This window comes from Melospiza georgiana, chromosome 2 (genome assembly GCF_028018845.1).
Source record: "Melospiza georgiana isolate bMelGeo1 chromosome 2, bMelGeo1.pri, whole genome shotgun sequence".
Taxonomy (NCBI): domain Eukaryota; kingdom Metazoa; phylum Chordata; class Aves; order Passeriformes; family Passerellidae; genus Melospiza; species Melospiza georgiana.
In genome coordinates, this window is record NC_080431.1 from 53,104,616 (window position 1) to 53,130,314 (window position 25,699).

Sequence of the window (25,699 nt, forward strand, 5' to 3'; positions counted from 1 at the left end):
TGCCACTTAGGAGAGGGAGGACAAATGCAGGGGTCAATTAGGGTGACTGGCTCGAGGAACAGTTCAACAACCCTTTGCCTTACACCTCTCAATCTGTATGCTCTGTCTGTTTTAAAACATATGCTAAGGAACATTTGGAAGTGAAGGAGCTGCTGAGCATCCCTTGTAGCTCAGGAACTCTCATATTCAGTTTTACAGGTTGTCTCGGGCTAATTATAGTGAATGACTGTATAATAACTGAAGAGCCAAAATAGACAATTGTTTTGAGCTGCAAGAGAATAGGAATGTTTTTCCATTAGTGTGCTTTTCTCACAGAGTTTCTTGATCTCCAGTTTTCTGTTCATCCTCCTTACTTTATCAGTTTTTCAGCTAGCAGCAAAGGAACACTGGTTTGGAGGTTTTACCTGACTGTTGACGCAAGAATAGTGATGTTAAGCAGAGGTAGAATTGAGATGTTAAGCAGAGATAGTAAATAACTTAAAGGATCTGAAGTTTCCATTCTGTGTGGAAAAGTGATTTATGTTATTTCAAATTTGTGGTTTTGGAGCACATACATCTAAGACTTATACTAATTAGCCTTATTTGAATTTGCAATGTTCTTAACATATTTGTGGTGTTTTGCTTTGTATTGTAAGAGCTTGGCTTTTCTAACAGTGCACAAAGGTTGACTTTAAATTTCAACTATATCCTTTCTTTTGCCAGGGAGTATCATTGACAGCACAGAGAGCTGCTATTGTTGTTGGAGTAGAGCTGCCAGTATATGACCTTACCAAGAAGCACATAATTCTGTCTGGACATATGGGAGATACAGTATATACTCACTTCCTGTAAGTCTGTGTACCTGGTTGTATAGCTCAGTATCAGATAGTTCTTGCTGCAGGGGAGAGGAGTATTTTTATTTTTTATCATCTGTCTAGATGTATACATATATTTCTGATGTGTTTATAATTTTTAGTGTAATAGCATCTCAGATGGTAGCATGGAAGCTAATTTTATACAGCAATTGAATTTAGCTTTCTTTTGAAACATGGAAATTTGTTTTGTGGGTGGTCTGAATCATTCAACTGTGCAAATTGAGGCTGGAAGAAATTTACAGTCAAATATTAATCCCTGGGGTGTGAACATCTTTCCAAGCATAATGTACATAAGGGCTATATAGCAAATTTTCAAAATTATGTTTTTATAGTAAGTGAAAAGTAACTTTTCACATCCATTAGCTGAGTTAATTTTTTTAGTAAAAGCATTAAACAGACATTATTACTTTGTGTTTCCTGGGAAGGGGAAGTTCTTGTACATCTGTGTGGTAGATCAGGTTCCATTAAACCCTTCTTTTACTAGTTCCAGTTTTCTTTGTGGGTTAGCTGGAGCCCTTGCATCCAACCCAGTTGATGTTGTAAGAACACGTATGATGAATCAAAAAAGCCAAAACCATGGGGGACACTCAGCCTACAAGGGCACTTTGGATTGCTTGTTACAGGTAAGCAGTTCATGTATCATCATAAATAGAAACTGCTGCCACCAAGCAATGGTTTTGCTGTGGAGCTGTTCTGTTTTCCCTAGTAACTTAGACATGTTTTTGCCATAATATTTAAAAGGACTATGCTGTCAGTTATGCACTCGAGTGTGAAAAGTATCTGCTGTCTTGAGAGAGAGGCAGGAAGAAGTTAGTGTCTGCTGCAGACCCTTACTTTCTTTGGGTGCTTGGATGAGGAGAGGAAGGCTCTCAGCAGCACTGTCTATGTCAGTCTGACAGGAAATTACCATTTCATAGGTCAGTCCTTGAAGCACAAGATGTTCTGAAACAGACAAACAGTTTTCTATGTTGCTTACTGCATAATGGAAAGCTTAGTACAGCCAAAGACAAGGTCAGCCTCTGGTTTTGATTACTCTGATTTGGTTTCTGAAGTCTCTAACTTGGGATGAGGTGGGACCATGATGGCCTTGTACATGGAGAAGAATGGATAGTAAGCTGTTGCTGTCCAGCTGTTGACTGAACAGTCCAAGTCACATTGTCCAGGGAAATCCGAGGTCCAGAAAGCAAACTGAAATATTTCAAGGGACTGCCAAATGTTAGCTACAGGTTTACATGCAGCAAATTTCAAGAGGCTGTCAAATGTCAACCGCAAGTTTACATCTAATGAAATGTATTTCTTTATCCTGTCAGACAATAAATATAAATTAAGGTTACAGGACTAAGCCACCTCCTTGTCTGGTACAGTCTTGTTAGCTGACATGCTGTCTGGGTTTTTCACTAAAAAAGAATTACATAAGTGTGTTCTTATGTTTTTGGTTTTTTTTCCCTAGACATGGAAGAATGAAGGCTTTTTTGCTCTGTATAAAGGTTTTTGGCCAAACTGGTTAAGACTTGGTCCTTGGAATATCATTGTATCCTTTCCAGAGGTGTGCAAAATTACTAAGTTAGCCATACAACAGCAAGTATTGTTTTTTACAGAATTACTCAGCGTGGGAAGTGTCATATCAGCACAGATAGTCCCTTTTTTTATGAATGGAAAATTGTGCAGTTGACAGGTTTTTTTTAAGTCTGCTTCCAGTTAGATTGACACAGAGTCAAGACTAAAATATGATCTTGCAAAATAATATTCTGTTCTTCCAATTTCATGCCTGCCCATTTTCTTTGTTATGAGCCTACTTTTAATCAAAGTTACCCAGGTGAATGAGGAGTGGGGGCTATTTCCAGAACTGGGGAAACTGTGGCAGTTCCTGATGCAGTCTTTTTGTTTATCTTAGTCTCACAGTTTTAGCTTTGTTTCAGGAGCCAACTGATCAGAGCCCTGGGAAGTGGGTTGGTAGAAATTGTTTTGCAATAAACAAACCTTCTTAGCCCATCAAAGCTAAGTGATTTAAGAGTCTTAAGGGCTTTTGCAGTATTTTTATGGCAGCTTTTGCAGGACTGCCTCCTTAGTCCTGGGTTTAAGATCCTGAGGAAGATGGATGGGAAAGTATTTTGTATCACCAGCCTTTAAGCAAGTTTCATTGTTCTCCCTAGTATTGTGTAAAAATGTGGCCAACCTGCAGCATGGCAAAGGAAGGAACAAGGAGTGCTCCTGTAGTGGAAGGAGTGGAACACAGTTGCACACAGAAGCAGCTAACCTTGAGTAGTGAAGGGACCAGTTTTCACTGCATGAACAAGAAAGAGTTTTCCTTAATCAGCTGTGCCAGTTCTTTCTGACATATGAACAGCTGAAGAAATTGGATGCCTGACCTGCTGAGCTGAGTACAGAATTCTGTTAATGTACTGTCTGAGTTTAGAGCAATATGCAAGTTGTCTTGAGTGTTTGCTCTTTATTGTCTGAGCTGCTGGCCAAAGGAAGAGGTCACTGCAAGACTGAATGAGAAGAACCTGGAAGTGATTTCAAGGCAAACTGGCTCCTGTGACCATGGTTTGTGCACGTGAGTCAGAGGATGATGTGCACTGTTTTTCAGACTGAACCAAACATGGTGGAATACCTTCTGTCAACTGTTTCAATGCTCTTGAATGTAAAGATCTGCAATGCAACTTTGTGCATCTGAGTCTCAAAGCACAGTGTTTTATAAAAGTTAAAGAAAAGTTTTTTTTCTTTATTTCCATAGATTTCCATAAAGGAAGGAAAAGAAAAATATTTCTGTAAAGGAAAAGTATTTCTGTAAGGGAAGATAAGCAGAACTGAGGAGTTGGGCTTTTCCTGCTTTCAGAAATGTATACAATTTGATTTATTGTAATAGCTCAAAGCTTCCAGTTAACTGGAATTGTGAAAAGACATCTTTGCTGGCTTTCAGGTTGGCAAAATAACTACTGCAGTATAAAATCTGTTTTTGGTTTTGAAGCTTTCCTGTGTTCTAAGTCCTGAGATGTCTGCATAATTTTCTGGGAATAATCCAGCTTCATTAGCAAGTGTGGTTGCTACAGTTGACAGTTTTGCATAGCTTGAAGAAAGATTTTTTTTTTCTTCCATGTATAATTCTTGATTTCAGCATAAGTGCTTCTTAAACATATTCATATGGAAATTGCTAGTAGGAATGAAGTTCAAACAAGTTCATGCCCATCTGCTGATCTTGCAGAGAAACTTTCCATGCCTCTTCCATCCTTGAGAAGAATTATTGGTTACTGGCTGTTTCACACTGTGCAGTCAGGCTCTCTCATGTGGGTGCCTATGTGACAAGAGCCAACCTCTCCAAAAGTAAATCTCCTATAAAGACTGCTTTCCTCCTTTAAAAAGACCCCAAGTCCAGAACTAGTGAACACTTTCACATACCAAAGATGCTCAAGTTGCTGCTACATGCAAGGAAACAGTTGATGTAGAAATCAACCACAGCTCAAATAAACATTACCTTTAGGCTTAAAGGTATATCAAAACTTCAGGGCTGTTAACTCAACAGTTATATCACACTTCTTAAGTGCTGTGTTGAATTCCAGGAAAAAGGAGTATGTGAGATGCAAATTGCAGGATGGATCTTCTGTGTTTACAGAGGGCAGCAAAGCAGGATCCATAGCTTTGGATTTTTGTGGCCTTGTGTTAATCTTTTATACGTTTTTCATAAAATCATGCATTCCACTTAAAGAAGTTTCATTGAGATATTAAAATTGCTGTAATTACTTAAAATTACTAATTTTGAATTCACAAATAGAATTTTTAAATGCACAAGGCACTTTCTTTCCTAAGGTAAAACATTTTCTATATATAGGGGTATGCTGATGTGCAGTGTTTCCCCTTACAACTGTTTCTGTGCTTTGATAAAAAGTGTGAATATTTTTTATGCTGTGTAAGAAAAGTATATGTTTTTCAAGCCTATTAAAAGCATTAAAATATAAAGTGTGATGACTTAGAACTGCTTTCAGTTTTGAAGTTTCAAATACTTTGAGAAGCTTGCCAATTTGGAGTGACAGTAACTGCAGTGTACCAGTTAAGCTGCGGGGAAGCTGCAGAGGTATAACTGGACAAGATGGACTGGAATTGACTGCTAAGTCCCAAAGGAACCAAAACAGTGAAATGGGAGCTCAGGATCTCAGCTGAACGGGAGCCAGAGTGTGCCCAGGTGCCCGAGAAGGCCAATGGCATCCTGGCCTGTATCAGCAGCAGTGTGGCCAGCAGGACCAGGGCAGGGACTGCCTGCCTGTACCTGGCACTGGTGAAGCTGCATTTTGTTATAAATGAGAGCTTGATTACGCCAATATTCAAGCAGCAATCAATTTATTAATTAATATGGTAAAGTATGAGCAATACAGCACTGGGTACAGTGGGGGATGTTTTCCCTCCAACTGCACACCAATAGTTGAGGCTTTACAGGTATTTATAGGGGTACTCATAAGCTTACTTATAAGCAGTTTCTATTCCAATTTTTACTCATCAGCAGTTTCTATTCCCAATTTTTAAGTCACAATTCTATACACTATTGTGATTTAGTTTTTCTCAGGATCTATCCCAGAAAAAGAGTATCCCCAGATGGTGGGGGTCCAGCTTCTGACAAGAAGAAAGACAAATCCCATCTGGTAAAGTCCAGCTCCCCAGATGTGGATCCACCTTTTAATTGCAAAGACTATAAATCTCATAACAGTGATGTCTAGCTTCCCTTGGTTGAAACTATTAATCCTGGAGTTGATGTTCATCTTCCTTTCTCAAGCTGTTTTTCTCTGCTTTACTAAGGTGTGAGATAAGCATATTTCCTTTATATATATTGCAATGCTATAGTTTCAAGGATACAAGCAGTATTCTAAAATTATACTTCAAAAGGTTCTTATTGCAGAACTCTTTAAGGATTAACTACAAGCAAAAAGCAATATCCTTAACACTTTAATTCCAATGTTCCTAAATCAACTAAGGTTAATTGCAAACAAGACAGGTTCAAAGGCCTTCTTCCATGCTTTACTTTCCTGAGTTATTATTAGAATTTGCAACTGTCCCACTATCAGTCTCCACACATATCACAATCACAAGTACACACATTGCTTGTATGTACCTGACACGAAACACAGCTTTGTATTTCACACTCCTAAATCAACTTAAGACATATAGAAGTAAATTGTGAACAAAGGATAGGTTCAAAGGCCTTCTTCCATGCTTTACTTTCCTCAGTTAATTATTAGAATTCATCTTTATAACTATCCCATGGTCGGTTTCCACACATATCACAATCACAAACACACACGTTGCTGTGTGTACCTGATACGAAGCACAGCTTTGTATTTCACAGTTTCAAGTGCCCTGTCCAGTTCTGGGCCCTCAGTTTGGGAAGGACGTTGAGGTGCTGGCGTGCATCCAGGAAAGGGCAGTGGAGCTGGGGAAGGGTCTCGAGCACAACTCCTGTGAGGAGGGGCCAGGAGGGCTTGAGGTGTTCAAGTAGGGGCAGAGGAGGCTCAGGAGGAACTTTACCACTTCTAAAACTGCCTGAAAGGAGGGTACAGCTCGTTGGGATTGGTCTCTTCTCCCTGGAAACCAGCGACAGGACAAGAGGCCAAAGCCTTAAGCTGCACCAGGGGAGGTTTAGGTTGGACATCAGGAGCAGTTTCTTCTCAGGAAGGGTGGAGTCACCGTCCCTGGCGGCATGTAAGGAATGACTGGAGGTGGCACTCGGTGCCCTGGTCTAGGTGACATGCTGGGGTTTGGTCACAGGCTGGCCCGGACGGTCCGAGATCTTTTCCCGGCCAGCCTGCGATCCCGTGGATCCTCCCCTCCGCCAGGGGGCGCCACCCGCCCGGCGGCCCCTCGTGACGCCCGTCTCTGCCCCGTGCCCGTGACGCCACTGCCACGCGACGCGGCGCGGTGCGCTCCGAGCCTCCCCCGGAAGCGCCGCCCCGCTCCCGGCGTTCCGCCGCGCTCCGGGCGCCGCTCCCGGCCCGTCCCGGCCCGGCCGCCCGTCCCGCCGCCGGCAGCATGCTGGAGCCGCCGCCCGCGGAGCCGCCACCCGCGGGCAGGGACGTGCGCGACCGCCTCAGCCTCTGGGACCGCCGCCCGCAGCCCACCGCGCCGCTCAGCGACCGCCAGACCGACTCGGTGCTGGAGCTGAAGGCGGCGGCCGAGAACCTGCCGGTGCCTGCCGAGGTGAGGCGGCGGCGCTGCCCGGGCCGGAGGGGCGGAGGGCGGGAGCGAGGGCGGGAGCGGCCGCGGTGCCACGTCGCCAGGCGGGCGGCGGTGACGGCCCAGAGCGGCTGGGCCTGCGGGGCCGCTGCCGGGCTCGGGGGCTCGGGGGCTCGGCTGCGCTTCGCGTTCTGGGTCGCGCCCGCAGCCGCGCCCCCAACTTCCCCTCTCCGTGCCTCGGGAGGGCTCGCTCCCTGGGAGCCCCCGCCGCCCTGCCTGGAGGGGTTGGTGAGGCAGCGGTGGGAGCTTTCCCCGAGAATGCACCGGCTTTCTCTGCCCGCCCTCGCCGCTTCCCTCAGACCACCGGCATTTGTCCTGCCGAAGTTGAGAGCTTTAGCCGTGAAGTTCATTCTTTTGGTCTTAAAGTGATCCTTACTAATGCATGGCTCCTGGCGCCAACGTTATTTCCTGGTACGAATTGCAGGCTCTCGACTGAACTGAGGAAAGCCAGGAATAAGGGTAAAAAGGTTAATAATTTGTCAGCACCATAGAGGACATGGTCTCCCACGGTGTAAAATTCCCAACTCTGACAAGGTGATTACTTATGAACGCTCCCTTGTCTGCAAAGGGAGGTGGAACAGAATGCTTGCATTCCTAACTGCACTTTTCAGGAGAGGGTTTGTATTTAAACAGGCTCGTAGTGTAAGATAAGTGCCATAAAATCAGCAAAGTCTGCTCTCAGCAAGTGTCTGAAAGCACAAAACTGCAAAAGGGAGAGTGTAAAGCCATTCCTTCCTCAAATGCACCTGTTTCATTTAATCCTTCCTGGTTGCTTTTTTTTGTGTAAGCAGAATGCAGAAAGCAAATATTGGCAGGCATCCAAAGTGATTGTAGAAGGATGTCCTGCTGCCAGAGAATGTTTTTAAGGATCTAAACCAGCTTTGCAACAAGGCAGGTACTGTGTTTGCCAGTGAGGACAACAGCAAAGCCAAGACATTGAGTTCTTCAGAGAGCTGGGACAGTGTTGTGTCAGCTGTCCTGAAACAGCAGGCTCTGATGGATTCACCTTTCCCTCTGTATTAGACACCAGAGGAACCCTGGCTGCCCTGCTGGGGTCAGCCCTCTTTTGGGCAGAGAGGGGCGTGGAAGTTGGACAATGTATGGCAATCTGTTTGTTCTCAAGTAGTTGAAATACTGATGGCTCTTTTTCTGTTGTACTAATACTAGCAGGCAGGGAATATTTTACTAAACAAGTTGTTTTCTATAGAGATACCAATTTCTAGAGAGATAAGCAATGTTTTCTGGTTTTACCCTACTGATATTCTCAGAAAACATAAAATTTATCATCATGTAATCGAAGAGGGTATTATATTAGTTAAGTGTATATAGTAGTATTTTTCTTTTTGAATTAATTTCTTCCCTATAGGCTAATTAATAGTCTCTGGTCATACTTAAATACAATTTATCTCTAGTTAATTTTTTCCATGTTTTCCTTGCTTAAACAAAATAATTGTGGCTAAAAAATAATTTCTGTTCAGCAGAGCTATTCCTTGTCTTCTGAATAAATTATGGCAGCAATCTTGAATTTTCCTTGAATGTCTGGCAAAAAAACCTGACAGTTCCTGTGTGGTGTTTCTAAATGTATGGATGTTGTAGTTGTTGGTGTAATGGTTGGAGTCAGTGCTCTCAGAGATTTTTTCTAAACTTAATGATTCTGTGATTATCATATTGGTAGGTAAAATGTCTATTGCATTCTTTTCTTCAAAAGTAGAAGCCTGTAATTTTCTCATCTTGCTGCTTTGGATTGCATTATGGTTGAGCTGCAGCTGTGAAGGGATTCTCAGTGAGTTATCTGACCACAGTTTGTGGTGTTGTGTGAGCAGCTGCCCATCGAGGACCTGTGCAGCCTGACGTCCCAGTCGCTGCCTGTTCTGCTGACAGCTGCCGTGCCAGAGTCCACAGAGGATGTCCTTCTGAAGGGATTTGCAGCACTAGGGATGGAGGATGAAAGAATTGAAACAGCACAGCAGGTAAGTGAGTGACCATGAAGATGCAGCGATCTTCAGAGAATGCTGTTGGTTTCTGTGTGTCTCGCCTAGCTTTTGGAGGGTTTGCTAAATCTTTTGGGCTGTGTTCAAGATGCATAAGGGGGAACTTGGGGGGAAAACAACACTGAAGTCTTAGCTCTGAAGTGAAAGGTACTTTTTGCATTTGGAGTGGAATCTAATGTGAGAATAAGACACCCCTTCAGTAAAGTGGTGTTGCTCTTGAAGTAGAAGAACCCCCACTATCTAATGTGATACCCTTGTTCTTGTGCAAATAAAGCCAGATGAAATCCAGTCTTTACCATTTTAACTCAGTGAGGGAATAGAATGGAGTATTTCAGTTGGAAGGGACCCACAGTGAGGAATTAGTTTCCTAGATTAATAACTGAATTCTGAAACAGCTCTGTTTTTAACAAAAGCTCATCTTCATTTCATAGATCATAGATTTGATTTTTTTTTAATTGATTGCATGTGATATCTATATTGTTCACACCGTAAAATCTCTTCTAGTTCTTCTCCTGGTTTGCTCAGGTGCAAACACAGATGGATCAAGATGAAGGTGCCAAGTATAGGTACGTGCTCTTCCTCAGTTCTTTTCACTGTAAGCAGTTCCACCCTGAAGGACTTCATCTTGTCCATTAATGTTACCACATGTTCACATTCAGCTGGTGGGGAGTGGAGGAATATGCTGGGGCAGCTGAGGCTTTCCAAGGCTGTGGGCCTCACTCCCAAAGGCCACTGCCCAAGTGGCAGAAGAGTTAAGGGGATGCAGATTTCCTTCTGAACTGCCCAGTATATTTAGACAGGTGGAAATTAGTTTTGTCTTACAGACAGGGCTGTAGACAAAGGCAGTTCTAGAGCTTTCCTATGATTTTTCAGTTTTTGCTGGTATTGGAATGTCATCCTCTGAGGGCGAGACTGTGTAAGCAGCTGTGGCTGGAGGTCATTTCTGTTCTCACCATTTGGCTCATCAGTGACTGTGGTTATCATTCTGTCTCTGCATTCCCTGACACTTTGCTCAACTCTGGTGTTGAGTCTTGCCATTCTCATCTGTTTGTGTGTAACTGACTTTTCCATCAGGCTCAGCAGAACCCCTTCCCACTGACTTTGACAGTTACTCCTTGGGAATCTGAAGTACAGCTGAATGACTTAGCTAGATCTGCTTGTGGCTTTTATAGAAACTGGCTTCTGTTTTGAGACTTCACAAACTTGCCCTTGGCCACAAGGAAATGCTGCTGTATTCCCTCTTCTGTTTTTCCTCTGCTTTTCTTTGGGCTGTTTCTTTCTCCTTTGCTCTGGCATTTGAGGACGTGACTTTTCTTAAAAGCAGAGGGTGAGGCATGTACTGATCCTGTGATCTGATTGTTAAGAACCTCCAAGGAGTAGCAGGCTTGCACTTTGTCAGTTGGCATGTTTGTAGTGGTGCACACAGGTGCTCAAATGTGGATGCACAGTGGCTTGTAGGATGGCCAGTATGCTGCTGTCTGCAGGAGGCCAAAGGTGCAGAAGGAAAATGAATAATTTCTTTGCCTGTTGCACATGGATACAGGGAATTGCATTACTTGCCTCTTTGTACATGGTAAAGCAGAACTGAAGTTTTAGCTGACATCCAAGAGTAATTAATTTTTAATATGCTTTAGATGAGCTGAATGCTTGACATCTAGTTATCATTTAGAGTTTTTATCTGCATTGAGCCTTGGACAAATTGGTGACATTAGACACCAGATCTATTTAATCTAAGCCTCTTTCAGTTCTCACAGTAAGTTTTGAATCCTCTAGATAATTTCAGCCACTGCAGAAGAGAAAAAGTAATTTCTAAATGGAAACTGAAAATGAGTAGAAGAGACCCAAATTAACATGCCTGTTGGGAGCAAGGCAGGTAGAATTAGGCTGCTTGCAGAAGTCAGTGTGTTTGTGCTGCCCATTTAGGCAGTATTCACATGCTGCAGACCAGCTGTGGTGCAAGCTGCTGCTTCCTAGGTAGGCTTGCTGTAGGGAGTGTCAGGGAAATGCAGTGGCTATTCCAGACCCTTCAGCTCTGTTATTTCTGAGGTGGTGAAACGTGCTTATTGTGCACTCTTGCTTGCTGCAAATGACCTCCTATTCCTAGAGAAAGAAAAGTGGTGGCAGTGTCCCTGCAGGCAGCTGGATTTGCAAATACAGAAAGGGAAATTTTACTTCTGTTATCTGTTGATTCTCTTTTTTCTAGACAGATGAGGGATTACTTGTCTGGCTTTCAGGAGCAGTGTGATGCTATCTTGAATGATGTGAATAGTGCCCTTCAGCACCTGGAGTCACTGCAAAAACAGTATCTTTTTGTGTCCACAAAGACAGGAACGCTGCATGAGGCCTGTGAACAGCTTTTGAAAGAGCAGGTAATCTTTGATGGAAGGATTACTGGGAACTGCTTAGGCATCTTAAATGACAGTTTCTTTTTCTTGGGCTGGGAAAACGTGTGAGCTGTGATAACAATGCATCCATTTGCTTTGGACCTAATTTTTTGGGAGTGTTTCACCTGAAACTGGAGTGTCAGTATGTGTCAAATATTCAGTATTTGTCAATATATGCTTTAATGAAGAAACTTAGCTGAGGGCAGTTTTTGTAACTGATGCCTGACAAGTGCAAACTGTACTGGAATTAATAATTCATATCATTTACAGAAATATTTTGAGTTGCTTTCTGCAAGATCCCTGAAGCTGGGAGCTTATTTCCCAGATTTCTTTCCTGATTTATCACTGCTGCAACAGTGATACAATGAATGTTTTTATTTCATAGTCAGATTGGATATGAGATAGTCAGATTGGATATGAGAGAACTTTTAAAAACTCCATTGCTGAGATACAGGATTTTTACAATTCTCCGTAATACTGATGGCAGCACTGCTGTTTGTATGCAGCATTTTCTGTGGGATACTGACAAACCTGTAGTATATATTGTTTTAAATACACTACTGAAAATAATGTGTCAGTCTCTGGCAAAAGAACAAGAGAGCACTGCTGTATTCTGCATTTTTTGTTGTACTTGATTAGTTGCAAGTTTCTTGGAGCTATTGAACAATGGTGTGTGCTGAAAGCTGAAAGGGAGGCTTAATAATATTATACACACATGTGTATATATATATATAAAAATATATATATGTATATATATATATATAGTTAAGCCATTTGCTAAGTTGATGATTTTCTTTTATTTATTGTTTCTTTAATAGTCAGAACTTGTTGATCTGGCTGAAAACATCCAGCAGAAACTTTCTTACTTTAACGAGCTGGAAAATATCAACACTGTAAGTATTATTCATTGTTAATAGTCTTAGAAAATGAAAGCTTACTGGTCTGTTGAACTTAGTCACCAACAGTAATGTGCTTAGGTTCCTTACAATGATGCTTTGTCTTGTTTTCCAAAGAAATTGAATTCCCCTACGCTGTCTGTGAACAGTGAAGGATTCATTCCCATGCTGGCTAAGCTTGATGATTGTATTGCATATATTTCATCACATGTAAGTCATTCTGTATTTTTGGTTAAATTGTCACAACTATGTGTTCATACTTTTGCAATGTTTTTTTTCCCTCTATAAAAAGTTTTCTGTGCCAAATACAGGAAAAAGTTAAGGATGGTGCTTTATAAATGTAGGAAATTTTTATTGAATATACTTTTTATTCTGCTTAATTCTTTTGTAAAATACTTCTTTTAGTTTGTACAAGCTGGCTAGTTATGTGGGTATATTAAGGTTTGATAAATTTTTGACTCTTACTATTTCTATTTAAAATTGATTTTTTCCTTCTTTCAGCCAAATTTTAAAGACTATCCTGTATATTTGACGAAGTTTAAACAATGCCTTTCTAAAGCTATGCACCTTATCAAGACATACACTGTGAATACACTACAGAACCTCACAACCCAGTTAATGAAAAGGGTAAGGTGAACCAGCAAGTGGGAAGTAGAGCTGTGCTGAAATGTCTATTATAACATCAAAGAGTTCTCTTTTTCTTTTTTTGAAGGTGGGATGTGTCAGCAGATTTTTGTGAAAATAGGTCAGGGCAAACACTATGGTGTTTGTGTAGGTTGTCCAATACTCAGCCAAGTATGACGGAGATCTAGTGATCCAAAAGATTTAAAAGTAGTAATAATTAAAAAATGATGGAAATTGAAGATTAAGTCATTGAATTGAAGTAGGTGAGCAGTAAGCGAGTGAAGGCCAGGGATGGATGAAGAACTCTGTTAGAGACACCAGATGGCCAGACAGTGGCTTTCCTGAGCCAGAGTGTGCACTGGAGCTCTGAATTGTCTGTTGGTGTGTTGCCAAATGGGGAAGGTACACAGGAGAAATAGAGGAACTGTGGTGTTTTGTTTTGGAGGTGGATTGCTTTGGAGACAGAGAGAGATTAAAGGGAATACTTGAGAAAAGTGTACAGGAGCTGGGTGTTACTGGATGGTAATTGTAAAGCACAACTCTGAGTTCATACCATGATCATTTCAGTGTTACATTCCAGTAAGTATTCTTGGGTGCTCTTGGTCATGTAAATGTTTATTCTGCAGTGGTTTGTGTAGCTGCAGATAACAACTGTGCCAGGTTCCTGTTAGTTTTGCCAGTATTTTTTGTTTCAATTTAAAGTGTTGACAGTGATGCTAGAGTGTCCCAGGGAAGAGACACCCTGTCCCAGTGTTTACTCCCCCTCACTCCAGGGAGATGTAAGCATAAATGTGAGCAGGGAGGTGTTTTTAGTCTCATTAAGATGTTGATAGTCTCATGCTGCAATATTCTGGCAGAGCAGAAGGGAGAGGGGAATGTCTCTTCCTATGCACTTTCATTCTTTCTCCAAGTAATTGTTGTGTACTTTGTGCTCAGTTCTACTACAGACAAACTTAGTGTCCTGAGGGATAATCAGTGAAACTAAAGATACTAGAATTGAGAACTGGCACACCAGAAAGAAAGGAATTTTAGGCAGTGTTCATGGAAACTTGTGGAAGAGTACTTGTGGAGTGAAGATATTAGTTAAGTGGCATTGAACATTTTTTCGTGTTTGGTACCAAACTAGGTTTTATTTAAAAAAAAAAAAAAGTATCATAGCTTGGTTTGATGCCAGTGGATTGTTCTGACTGAGCTGAATTTAAACAAAATTGAACATCTCTGATAAGCAGCATGTCTACAGAAAGAAGTGTGTAACCGAATTTCTGAATTTGAATTGCTGCTTAGGAGTTTTAAGTCAGGAAGAATACGTCTTTTAAGAGTGGGATGACCTTTTCCTTCCCATGTACATGGGGGTTTTGTGGATATCTTGTATACTTTGAAACATTAAATGTCTCCTGCTAGAAGTGCAGTACTGGACCAGTGTTTTTTAGTTGTTGTCAAGTGTTGAGTTTTCCTATTGTAACAGAGCAAGACTGTCAGGACTGGGAAGGAACCAAGATCTGGATGTTCTTTGGTGATGCACACATGTGAGTGGAGGTTTTGATGTGAGTTCATAGAAGGATGATGAGGTTGTTCACAGGGATGAAAATAGGAGGTGAGGATGGTGGAGTTTTCCTGTCCCCATCATGTTTCTGAAGAAGACCAACTCTTCTCTCTCACTTCAGTAGGGATAAGGGGAGGAAAGCTTGGTGTTTAAACTGGGTCTCTGCTCTGCTTTGTTAGTGCTAGAAAGTTCAAGCTGTCTGCCTCACTGGGCTGAGGAGCTGTAGGGGGAGCTGCCTCAAGACTTGATATTCTGGTTGAATGCAAGCTGAAACTTAGCTTCTCTGCCTTGGGACCAGCAGATAAAGGGAAATTTGTTCCATTTTAGTACTACATATTAAGGACCAACAATCACTACTTCTCTGGCAGGTCCAGAGAAAATTTTTGTCTCTAATGGAGAATGTCATAATTACTGAAAATGTTCCTTTTTCTGTAGAGGCTGTTGGATGAAGCACTTGGCTTGGGTTTTGTTCTTCCATCTGACTTTAAATTCTGAAACCAGCCTGCCTTTGTTAGTGGGAAGTGGCAAAGAGCTGTTTCACTGGAAGCACAAGCATAAACAACCAATACCCTGTTTTAGAGCCTAATTATCTCAGCCATTATATGCTAGAAGCCAAATATAGTATTTTGCTTTTTAACCAATTACTGATCTCTTCTTTCAGGATCCTTCAGCTGTGCCAAATTCTGACAATGCCTTCACGCTGTTTTATGTGAAATTCAGAGCAGCTGCTCCCAAAGTCAGAGTAAGTAGCTGGTAACTAACTTTTAAAAAGGAAGTTATGAAAATGAGGCTTGAATTTATTAGTGTGAATGCAGGGATTGCATATTGTGCAAATGTGAATGTTCAAAGATTGCATATTGTATCCGTGGAAAAATACTACAAACTGTTTTCCAATTACTACAGAAAATGGATTTACTGATAATACTTCTTTCTCTGTTTTTTTTTTTTTGAGTAGACTCTTATTGAACAAGTAGAGCAAAGATCTGAAAAAATGCCAGAGTGAGTATGTCTACATAATTTATCTTCAACAGTTTTAAGTTTTGAAAATATTTACTTTTGTTTAGGTACTGTTAAGCACATTATTTGTTTAAAAGAAAGTTTTAAAAATTGTAATTACATGGACCTAAAGAGGATATTAGAATGAATTTTATGTGTGCCAGAAAATGATCTTCAGTTACTGTTTTAATTTCTTGGCTAGGTATCAGCAAGTTCTCAATGAAATCCATCAATGTTACCTCGACCAGCGGGAGCTTTTACTTGGTCCAAGTATCGCTAGCACTGTTACAGAATTAACCAGTCAGAATAACAGGGATCATTGTGCTCTGGTAGGTAAAGTAGTCATGTGTTGTGAAGGTTTTGTCATGTTTTAATCCTTTCTCCCCCAGGAAAAACGAACCTACTTAATTCAGTCATTTACATGCAGAATTGTTACTGTTGTCTGTGAGTTTGAATCATTAACATTCTACTAATATTTTCAAGCCATACATGTTTTATTTCTGTAAAAACTCCACCCTGTTACATACCTCACAGAGGGGGGGAGGATTAAAAAAAAGCATAAAATGTGGTTACTTAAATTTCAGAAACAAAAAAAGGGGCAGAAGTTGTACAGTGAGCTTTTATTTGGCTAGTAACATCTTTTCAGCCCGTACTCTTAGAGTTCATCTTGTTGCTTTTGAATTTTACAAACCTTCAGTTTAATCATAGCTGTAGTAATCACAACACAATATATAATATATAGTAATAATACCTTTAATATCTCTTGTGATACTGATGCAAAGAAAATAATTTAATAATCAAGTATTTGTATTTCTGTGAATACAGGTACGAAGTGGTTGTGCCTTTATGGTCCATGTATGCCAGGATGAACACCAGCTTTACAACGAGTTCTTCACAAAACCAACACCAAAACTGGAGTAGGTGGTAGATCCTGGTTTGGTTTTGTTTAACTGGATGTTGTATTTAGCGTGTTGTGATGTGGCAGATAATATTTTATGGCAAACAGAGCCATGTTCAAATGGTTTGGTAAGAACTAGCAAGATAAAAAAAACAGCTTAATCACTTTAAGCGTTAGAATTTGTTGTTCTTGTGTTTTCTTCTTTCTTCAAGCAAAGCTGATAGTTCCCATTCTCCATAAGTAATCTTTGCAAATGCTCTGTAGATAAAGATATTCAGGTTCTTTGAAAATAGCTGTAGAAGTCTACAGCTCTCAGCTGTTTTTGTACAGCCTGTTTTGCACAGCCTGTAGCACAAGTGCATTCATTTACTTCAGTCTGAAGTTAGGCTGATGAACTCCAGCTATTTTTCCAGAAGGATTTAATGAGCTGCCCTTACTGTCAAGGAATATTTGCATGTTGTCTGTATTTGGACTGAACAGAAGGCAGGGTAATGGATGCCTGACAAGAGCGGTGTCCCAGTCTCTCGTGCCTAAACCTAAAAGAGGGACAGGGTGCTGTTTCACACAGTAATTGTATTGGAAAAGTATTGTTGAGTTTTTTACAACAAACCTGTAATGGTAAAGTATTTGAATAGATTATGCCCCTCCAGTTTTCTGGTATGTTTTAGTACTGATACTTGATTTTGAAATTTGGGTAGGTCGTGTTCCCTTGCTATAAAGTTCCTAACTAAAGTGTGTCCCTATTAGTGTAAGTCTAACTTATTAGTGACTGAGCAAGACACTGGTTTTGAGTGTTGCAATGTCTTAAATTGAGTGCAGCCTAAGTTAAACAAGTGTGTAACCTGAAAAAGACTGCCAAGTACCCTCCCCATCCTTCAAAGCTAAAGGAAAACCAAAACTGCCTAAAGCCTCACTAGAGATAAACCACAGTACCAGAGTAGGTCCAGTCTTTTCTGAGGGTTTGTGGCCTTGTGTAGGGCATGCTTAGAATTTGAGTTGACTGAAATAAATTTGCTTAAGAATCAGTTTAGCTATCTCAGTCTAAATCCTGGACTAAACATCCCTAATTGAAATCAGTGTAAAATGTTGTTCAGCCAGGAATCTTGTCACTAGTGGTATTCACACCAAGAATGATAATAGACTTCCGTTTTTTTTTTATTTTTGATGGAATGTAATTACCTAGTTTCCTAAGAACTTGCTTCCCTTTTTTTTTTTGCCTACATCTAAATAAAATATTTTTTAAAAAATGTTTTAAATAGTAGCTCCTTTATTAGGTCTCTCTAAGCGTAATACATGGCCTCATTTTCTTTTCTGCAGTGCTAAGGTGCTCTGAAGATATTATAGCTTCATGTCTGTGTAGAGATAAGAGTTTACCAAAATTCTACCCAAGAGTAAAGATCTGAGATTGAGTATTGTAGTTAATAAATAAGACTAGTGAAACTTTCTCTTTTGTTTCTGCTTTTAACTGTTTTATCAAGTTACTTGTGGTGCTATAGGATGCGAAGGAAGAGGCATTCAAAATGTTTCTGCTGCGTATTTTCATGAGCATTTTTGTCCCCAGTCTGAGGAACTAAAGTGTCATTGTCCCATTGACAGACATTTTTTGTGAATTAGAAAAAAACAAATAGTGCCGTAAACTCAGTGTCTTTATCACACTGTCATTATTCAGTGTTCTTGATGTTTATATTTCCAACTCTAGAAATTACTTGAATTTTCATCTACTGGCAATAGCATTAGTGCCTAATATGTGATTAGTGAGGGGAGCATTGAGAATGGCAAAAATGTCTAGAGTGAGTGCTTTTGATGTCTTAACCAGGATATGCACCACTTTGAACATGAAAGAAAAAAATCCATGGAAGTGGGATTTCTGGTGTGTCACTGTATTGATATCATAACTTCAGTTAGATTGGAAAGTGTGTTCTGAGATGTTGGTAGCTATGACAGAAAACATTACCAAGCTTCTCCTCCTGCATCCCTCTTTGTGTGCTCCTGATTCTAATACACTGTTGAGTCCTTGCAATCAAATGAGCCTTTTCTCGAGGGAAAATTTGCGTTGTTGATTCTGAGCTCAGCAGGAGCATTTTTTACATAGTAGCCAAGTAAAACCAGGTTGCAGCGTCTTCCCTTGGTGACAGGTTGAGTTGTTGGTTGGTTTGTATAGGTTTTTTTTTGGTTTATTTGTGTTTTTAAAATTTTATATTAAAATTAATTAAAAGCTATAACACCATTTTTAAGCAGTTGATATGCCACATCTTTTAAAAGGAAAGCTTTTCCTACTTTTTAGGTAATAGTGGGTTTATATTTTAAACTGTCTTGTCTGAAGTCTTCTGTGACACCTTTTTTCTCTCCCTCCTTTCAAAAATCTTTGCCACAAAATAATCTATGTTTGTGATAAAATTTTCTTTTGCTTTTGAGGGATCCTGAAAATATTTTGCTTTGTTCTATTTTTTCTTCATAGTGAACTCTTGGAGAAGTTGTGTCTTTCATTGTATGATGTCCTGAGGCCAATGATCATCCATGTCATTCACTTAGAGACACTTTCTGAGCTCTGTGGGATTCTCAAAAATGAGATGCTTGAGGATCATGTACAGAACAATGGTAACTCATAGATTGAAGATTATTGTTTCTAAGTGTCTTCTTAACTGATAAAATTATTTAATTGCATAGTCAGAAATTCTAGATGCGTATTTCTTTCTAGTGGATCTTAACCTAACCTCATATTTGACATGTTTGTGTAAAATTAATTATGCTTTTTCATTTCTAGTGAAGTCTGTATATTTGGGTCTGTGCATAGCATCATTTTAAGTAATGTACTGATGTTAGTCATGTTTTCTCTAGATTGTACAAATGCTAGCAAGCATTCACCCAGTGTATATGCATGCACCAGGGTTGATTTAAATTAACTTTTAAAATTAATGAACTGCTTCACTTGGCCCTGCTAATGCATCATCCATGTAGAGCTTTCTGCATAATGATGATAAAATAATTGAAACTGATTTTTTTTCAATTCTCCTTAATGTCATGTTTCCCAGATTAGAAATTGTAACTTCAGCAGAGGAGTTAAGTAGCAGTGTAGATTCTGGAGTTTTGTGAGTATGCAGAGCCCAAAGTCTCATAGGAGAGGGCCGACCTGGTGTCTCATTTCATAGTATGACCAGTGCAGAATGGAATCCTTTCAGAGTGTTTATTGCACCAGGCAGTAAATAGAAATCATCCTTGGTGCCTGATTTATCACCCAGTGTAGCTCCTTGTCACTGAAGCTGTGCCAGTAATCATGAAGAATTGTTCACTTTCCTGGAAGTATAATTGTGACACTGTTCGGAATGAGCAAAAATTTGCTGACTTAATCATTTGGCTTATCATAAGTGTCTTACTTCTACTTAAATTTGGGCTGATACAGTAATTCTTAAGTTTGATGTGACCTGCATTGGTTTATCTGTTTTTATCAGCTCCCAACAGTCACACCACGAGTATTGGCTGTGATGGAACCAAAGCCACCTTGCTTTGTTGTTCCCTCCAAAATTCCACTTAATGTACGCAGGTCTGAAATAGATAGAACCCTTAATTCTAACAATGCATCTGAGGTTGCATTTTCATAGCCTAATGAAAATCTGGGGAGCCAAAGCAACGGCATCATGGAGTTCAGTAAATTCCTTGTTTATCACAAATTTGTCTGCATGCTGCTGTTCCAAAAATACCCTGACTCCATCTGCAGCAAGCCAGGCTTTTATGGTCATATGTGTGATACTTCAGATTTGTGTTTCTATAAGCTTGTTTTGTCATTAACAAGTTTGTGCCTGTTCTTATCTTTGTCAGCTGAACAACTGGGAGCCTTTGCAGCTGGTGTCAAGCAGATGTTGGAAGATGTGCAGGAGCGCCTTGTCTACAGGACACACATTTACATCCAGACTGACATCACCGGCTACAAGCCTGCGCCCGGCGATCTCGCCTATCCTGACAAGCTGGAAATGATGGAGGTACAGCCTCAGCTTCTTCATTGGCCTTGACTTTGTACATGCAGTGTATGGAGTTATGCAATTCAATGCTTTGCAGCTTGGGTTTTCCTGTTCTTAGGTGTATTTGGTGTTATTGACATTTTAAAATTGACACTTGCTGATTAAATTATGGCCCTGAACTAGATGTCAATGTTTTATGTCAAACTTAGTGACAATGGCAGTAGTTCTCACAGTTAACAGTTTTATCAAAACTTGAAGCTTCTCAATTTTTATTTACATTCATCAGTAATAGGTATTACCCAATGTATTTCCTAGTTGAGCTGGAATTGAAACGATGCTTGAGACAGTCCCAGTTAGCTTCAAGTTTGTTTTAAGAACTACTGGTCAACTAGCTTTTGGTAGGCATGTGTGTACCCTGTGCTCAGGCAGTGTGAGAGGAGATTTGCTTTAAATAATTTAACATGTTAGCAATGGCTTCCAGAAGCCTTTTTCAAGTTCTTATCAGTATTAGCCATTTTTTAGTCATTCCAAGTCCTTTGAGTCAGTGTTCCTGTTGAAATGGATCAAACTAATTCTACTTATTTTAAAAAATGAAATAACTCATGGAAATAAATAAATGCCCAATGAGAAACCTTTAATGAGTTTTTGACTAGAACAAGCTGCAACTGCATGAAGACTACATGGAAGCAGTAAAGCATAGTAAAGATCCCCCTCCAAATTCACTTTATAATGGGAGACCCAAGCTGTCAAAGGACTGAGGTGACTGAGAATGGCTTTTCCAGCATGGACTGGCAAGATCCAAATTTTGTCACTGTATTCTGCTTTCCACGTAGCTGCCAGAATAGCTGGTGGTGCTTAGAAAACTGTAGGACTGAGTTCCCGGTGACCAGTTGATAGAAAGCTGCTGTTTGACTTCAGAATCAGAACATGACTTATATAGAACACAGCAGCTATCTGTCTGTCTGTCTGTCTTATCTCTCTCTTCTACCTACCTACCTAAAATACATGTATTTTGCTGTGGGCTGAAAGACATTATGTGACTGTACCTTACTAGGCTCAATTCTTGTCTGCAAACAGAAAAAACACTGTGAGAAAATTACCAGTAGTGAACTCATGTTGCTGTGATATTGTCCTTACACAATAAAAGCTTTAGATCTATATATATCTAAAGCTTTTATTGTGCTACAGTTAGTACTTTGGCATTTTTTTTTGGATATCCACGGGGTTTTAAACCCTGAAGCTAGTGAGTCTGTTGAGTACATGTTCTTTGTATTGAAAGTTTAAGGACTAATAAGCATCTCCAGGCAAGTGATTCTCCTGTTTGGTCTGCGTGAGGCCTTATTTTCTAACAAAGGTCCTGTGGCCCTTCAGTTAAGGAAGAGAAAGTTCATTCCAAATTGAGAAATTATGCTGCTCTTCATATGTCCTCATAAGACTTCAGTTTTTGCCTGGTTTGAGATTCATTTGGCTACTTGATTGCTTTTAAACCTTAAAACCTTGCTATTTAGAGAGCCCTTCTGTCTTAGTAAATGAATTATTAAAATGTTAAAAGCATGGGGCAGAAATGTTTCTTGCGCTGTTCTGCTCAAATATTAATGCAGTTCTTTGCCCATTCTTGCTGCCTCTTGTTGCTTTGAAGCCGACCAAGTAGTGGAAAAGGTTGAAGTAATGTAGTAGTAGTGAAAATATTGAGTAATGTTAGGGGAAGGCTTTTGGTTGAACTCCTGCAGGGAATAAACTAGAGAGTACTTTTGGGCCATCTGCACATGTCATTTATGGAAATAAAGCCATTAAAAATGATCTGTTTAAAATCCTAGTAAGTGTTGAACTGGGTTACCCTATTTTGTCCTTTCTAGGTGGCATTATAGGTCATTATAGAGAGGTCGGTAAAACAGGCAAAATGGAAAGAGCAGTGCTTTACACAGATAGGTGTTTGTGAATATCATATTGCAACATTTCTGCCATTGTTTTGGAAACATCTGCCTATTTCTTCTAAATGTCTTTGAAACACTGGAAGTTGAGTGTAGCTGATTTCTATTGCAATTTAGCATGCTTTTATCTGTTGTAACCAAAGCAGTGTTATGTGATATTAAAATATTATTGTGTATTTTTCTTTGCAGCAAATTGCACAGAGTTTGAAAGAGGAACAGAAGAAGCTGCCATCTGAAGCTTCATTTTCAGATGTCCGGCTAGAAGATCCTGAGTCCTGCAGCTTAGTTAAATCTGGTATGAAATACATCTCATATTGTCAAATTAATGCATAAAGGTCATGGACTGTGAGCATTAGCTTGAACCATCTGTGAGAAACTTGCATGGGTTCTTTTCCTAGACAAATTCATAAGCAATTTTTAGAGGTGAACTTTGTCTCAAAGTTTAGTTTTGTGTTTTAGATGAGAAACAGCCTGATCTTGTTCTTTTGGTGCTATTTCTTTGTGCTTCGAGTATGGTCTGTTATATGAAGCAACTACTTTTGCAACCAACAGCATCTATTGTACTTTGTATAAACCTGAGATTTTGTATTCTCCACTGAAAAGTGTCCCTCCCATCAAGATATGTACTTGAGGTTGCTTTTGTTTGTTAGCTGTGCTAAGATGGAAAGGTGATTTGGTGTGTCAGGCATGTCTCTTAAATTATAGGTATTTAAAATAATTCAGAATTCACTCCTTGTCTTTTTAAACATGTGACCCATGTGTCTGTAATTACACAAATTACAGCAAACTGGAATAAAATCTCATAAAATATGGCTGTTCTGATGCCAGTTGTTTGAGTTTAAATTACTATCGAAGATCCATAAAGAATTTCTCCTTTTATTTTATCATTGTTCAGAGTGGTACAGTGTTATTTATTTACCCAGCAGCATCTTTCTTAGCTCTTTATCACTTGTTTCTTGTATTCCTTTTGATTACATGGTAGTTTCTTGCTTTTGGCTTGGAAAGTCTGCATAGGTGTTTCTAGCTTTACTCCACAAATCCCATTGAGAATGGAGTTCATCGTACTTCACCCCAGGTATATGGAATTTGCAAGTCCTTTAAATCTCACCTGCACTCAGGAGATGGAAGGAACCTATATGGTATAATTTGAAGATGTGTGTCTGAGATAATTTGGATTATTTGTCCTTCAGAGGTGCTTCTCTCCCATTTCAGGACCTGCAGGAATAGCTGAAGTGACTAATAAATGGCCTAGAAACCTCAAACAGATATCATAAGATTTTACAGGCTTTCTAATTACTGTGACAATAAATTTATAGTTGCAAAAGGTAGAAAGATATTACTAGATTATTTCAGATGATTTCTTCACTGATCACATAAACACAAATGCATTTTCCATCAGCAGGTGAAACTTTTATTTTTTTTAAATGGTTGGTATTTGAAATCAGGGTTCTGGTGCTATTGACTCAGCTGTTTCTCAGCTTGATTTAAGGACTAAATGAAGACAGACCTCTGTCTGTCAGGTGTTGTGAAAATCCATTTTGAGCATACTGTGTTATTATGATGGTTACCCAGGAGGAGCACTTTTTTTTGTTTACAACAATCTCATGACAAAATTGGTTTTGCTGTTATTTTTACAGTTTATAAATTATGTTTAAACCCTATATTTTTGCTACTGTTCAATCCATGTAGGATTATCCCCAGCAGAAGGGAAAGAGTGAATAAATAGAATGTTTTTTCCCTTTTTTTTTCCTAAGCATTTCCTGTAATTCCATGATCTCTAACCATTTCTTTTTATTCTTTTCTCCTGTGCTATTTCTTTTTCGCTAACTGATAATTTCAGCTGTTTAGTGGAGTGGGAGGTGTGTGTCATTGGAGACATGCCTGTAACACTAACTCATTTAAAAAGGTTGAGCTGGGCCACCCCTGAAAGCAAATTCATGTCTTTCATAGGCTTGTGCTCGATTCACATCAGAAATCTAGTACTGACCTGCTCAGAAGGAAAAAAAAAACAACATGTTTGGGTAAAATAAAATGTCATATTTCTGTGTAGAGAGTATAAAATGGAATTTTATATTACAGTTGATATTACAGTCTCCTTTGGTTGGAAGGACAGATGGGCAATCTTTACACGTGTGTATTTTGCTTTTAAACAGGTTCAGCTGAATCCCTTAATCCCAGGCATCAGAGCACGATTTCACCTGCAGATCTGCATGGAATGTGGTATCCTACTGTCAGAAGGACTCTAGTGTGTCTCTCCAAACTGTACAGATGTATAGATGTATGCAAACATTTCTTTATCTAATTTTTAAGATGAAGTTATAAAGTGTGTAGCGCATCATGTCTAAATATTTTAATACAAATTAGGAATGGACAATTACCGGCCTCTAACCCCTTGGTCTTTCTGCTGCTATCTTTATGTAAAACAAGTCAACAGACAAATTTAAACCGTCATTTCCAAGACAATTTTATATTTGTAGAATTGGAAAAATGGCACTGATTTGTACATCTATTGCTTTTGCTGTTACAGAAATAATTCAGTGTCTGATGTTCAAGATACTGATCTCACCAAAGTTGAGGAGTGAATAGGACAAGAAAAAATAGAAAGTTCTGGATCAATTACAGGGAATGATTTTATTGCTGAAATTACTGGGTGAATGTATTTGTGTGATGTGTCTGGTCTTAAAAATGGTGACTGTGCTGCTTCTACATTTTGAAAATGTTCTGAATTTTTTTTTTGTGGTACATCTCTCTATGTTCCAAAACGTAGTAACACATTTCCAAAGTTTAAGACAGTGGAAATCTTCTTGTCTATCAGAAACAAAAGCAATGTTTATTTAAAACATATTTTAAGACTTTCCCACTAGAATCTGTTTTGTGTTGCTCACTTAACAGCATACAAGGCTGCTAAGTCTCTGAGGAAACTAATGCAAGTGTTTTTGCTTTTCTGCATGTGTTGTATCTTTATTAGACACATTTAATGGATTTCAAAATATCTTTGATGCGTGTTACACAAAACTCCTGCCAAGATGCTATTACTAAAAAAGAAGCCGGAAAATACTAATGCTTTGTGCTTGAAATATCAATCCCACTAAAACAGATGGATATTTGCCCTTGTTTTCAGCTAGACCTTTGTAAATGAGGTGATTTCTGTGTTGTTTGCAAGGCTCGTTTACAGTGTATCTGCACAGAGGTTAATGTAGTTTTCCCCTGAGATGCTGTAGCAGAACTGGCACCCTTTGCCTGCACCCTTTATATAGGGAACACATGAATGAAGTGGTGCTGGCAGGTCTGGAGCAGTCAGGGCTCTGTTGCAGTGCTGGTGGGAGTGAGCTGTGTTCCTGTGGCTGGCTCAGCCGTAGGATCATATTGCTGCCACTTAAGCACTCGCTCCGTGTCCCTTGGGCCGT

At 39.7% G+C, this 25,699-nt stretch overlaps 2 protein-coding genes across 3 annotated transcripts in view; both read left to right on the forward strand.

Annotated features, from left to right (window-relative positions):
• SLC25A30 (solute carrier family 25 member 30) overlaps positions 1-4,797 on the forward strand; it is a 32,979-nt gene extending 28,182 nt beyond the window's left edge. For both annotated transcript variants that reach the window (XM_058045674.1, XM_058045673.1), the window contains 4 exons: positions 707-827; positions 1,339-1,477; positions 2,305-2,385; positions 3,181-4,797. In XM_058045674.1, coding sequence (XP_057901657.1) covers positions 707-827; positions 1,339-1,477; positions 2,305-2,385; positions 3,181-3,222 — 383 coding nt within the window. In that variant the 3' untranslated portion in view covers positions 3,223-4,797. The remainder of the gene's footprint in view (positions 1-706; positions 828-1,338; positions 1,478-2,304; positions 2,386-3,180) is intronic.
• A 2,072-nt stretch (positions 4,798-6,869) lies between these two features.
• The window catches only part of COG3 (component of oligomeric golgi complex 3), a 28,716-nt gene continuing 9,886 nt past the window's right edge, over positions 6,870-25,699 (forward strand). The window contains exons 1-15 of the mRNA XM_058018495.1: positions 6,870-7,037; positions 8,897-9,043; positions 9,569-9,630; positions 11,268-11,433; positions 12,267-12,341; positions 12,462-12,554; positions 12,846-12,971; positions 15,173-15,253; positions 15,467-15,510; positions 15,710-15,836; positions 16,333-16,424; positions 18,864-19,003; positions 20,222-20,382; positions 22,482-22,587; positions 24,446-24,570. Of these exons, the coding sequence (XP_057874478.1) occupies positions 6,870-7,037; positions 8,897-9,043; positions 9,569-9,630; positions 11,268-11,433; positions 12,267-12,341; positions 12,462-12,554; positions 12,846-12,971; positions 15,173-15,253; positions 15,467-15,510; positions 15,710-15,836; positions 16,333-16,424; positions 18,864-19,003; positions 20,222-20,382; positions 22,482-22,587; positions 24,446-24,570 (1,713 nt within the window). The remainder of the gene's footprint in view (positions 7,038-8,896; positions 9,044-9,568; positions 9,631-11,267; positions 11,434-12,266; positions 12,342-12,461; positions 12,555-12,845; positions 12,972-15,172; positions 15,254-15,466; positions 15,511-15,709; positions 15,837-16,332; positions 16,425-18,863; positions 19,004-20,221; positions 20,383-22,481; positions 22,588-24,445; positions 24,571-25,699) is intronic.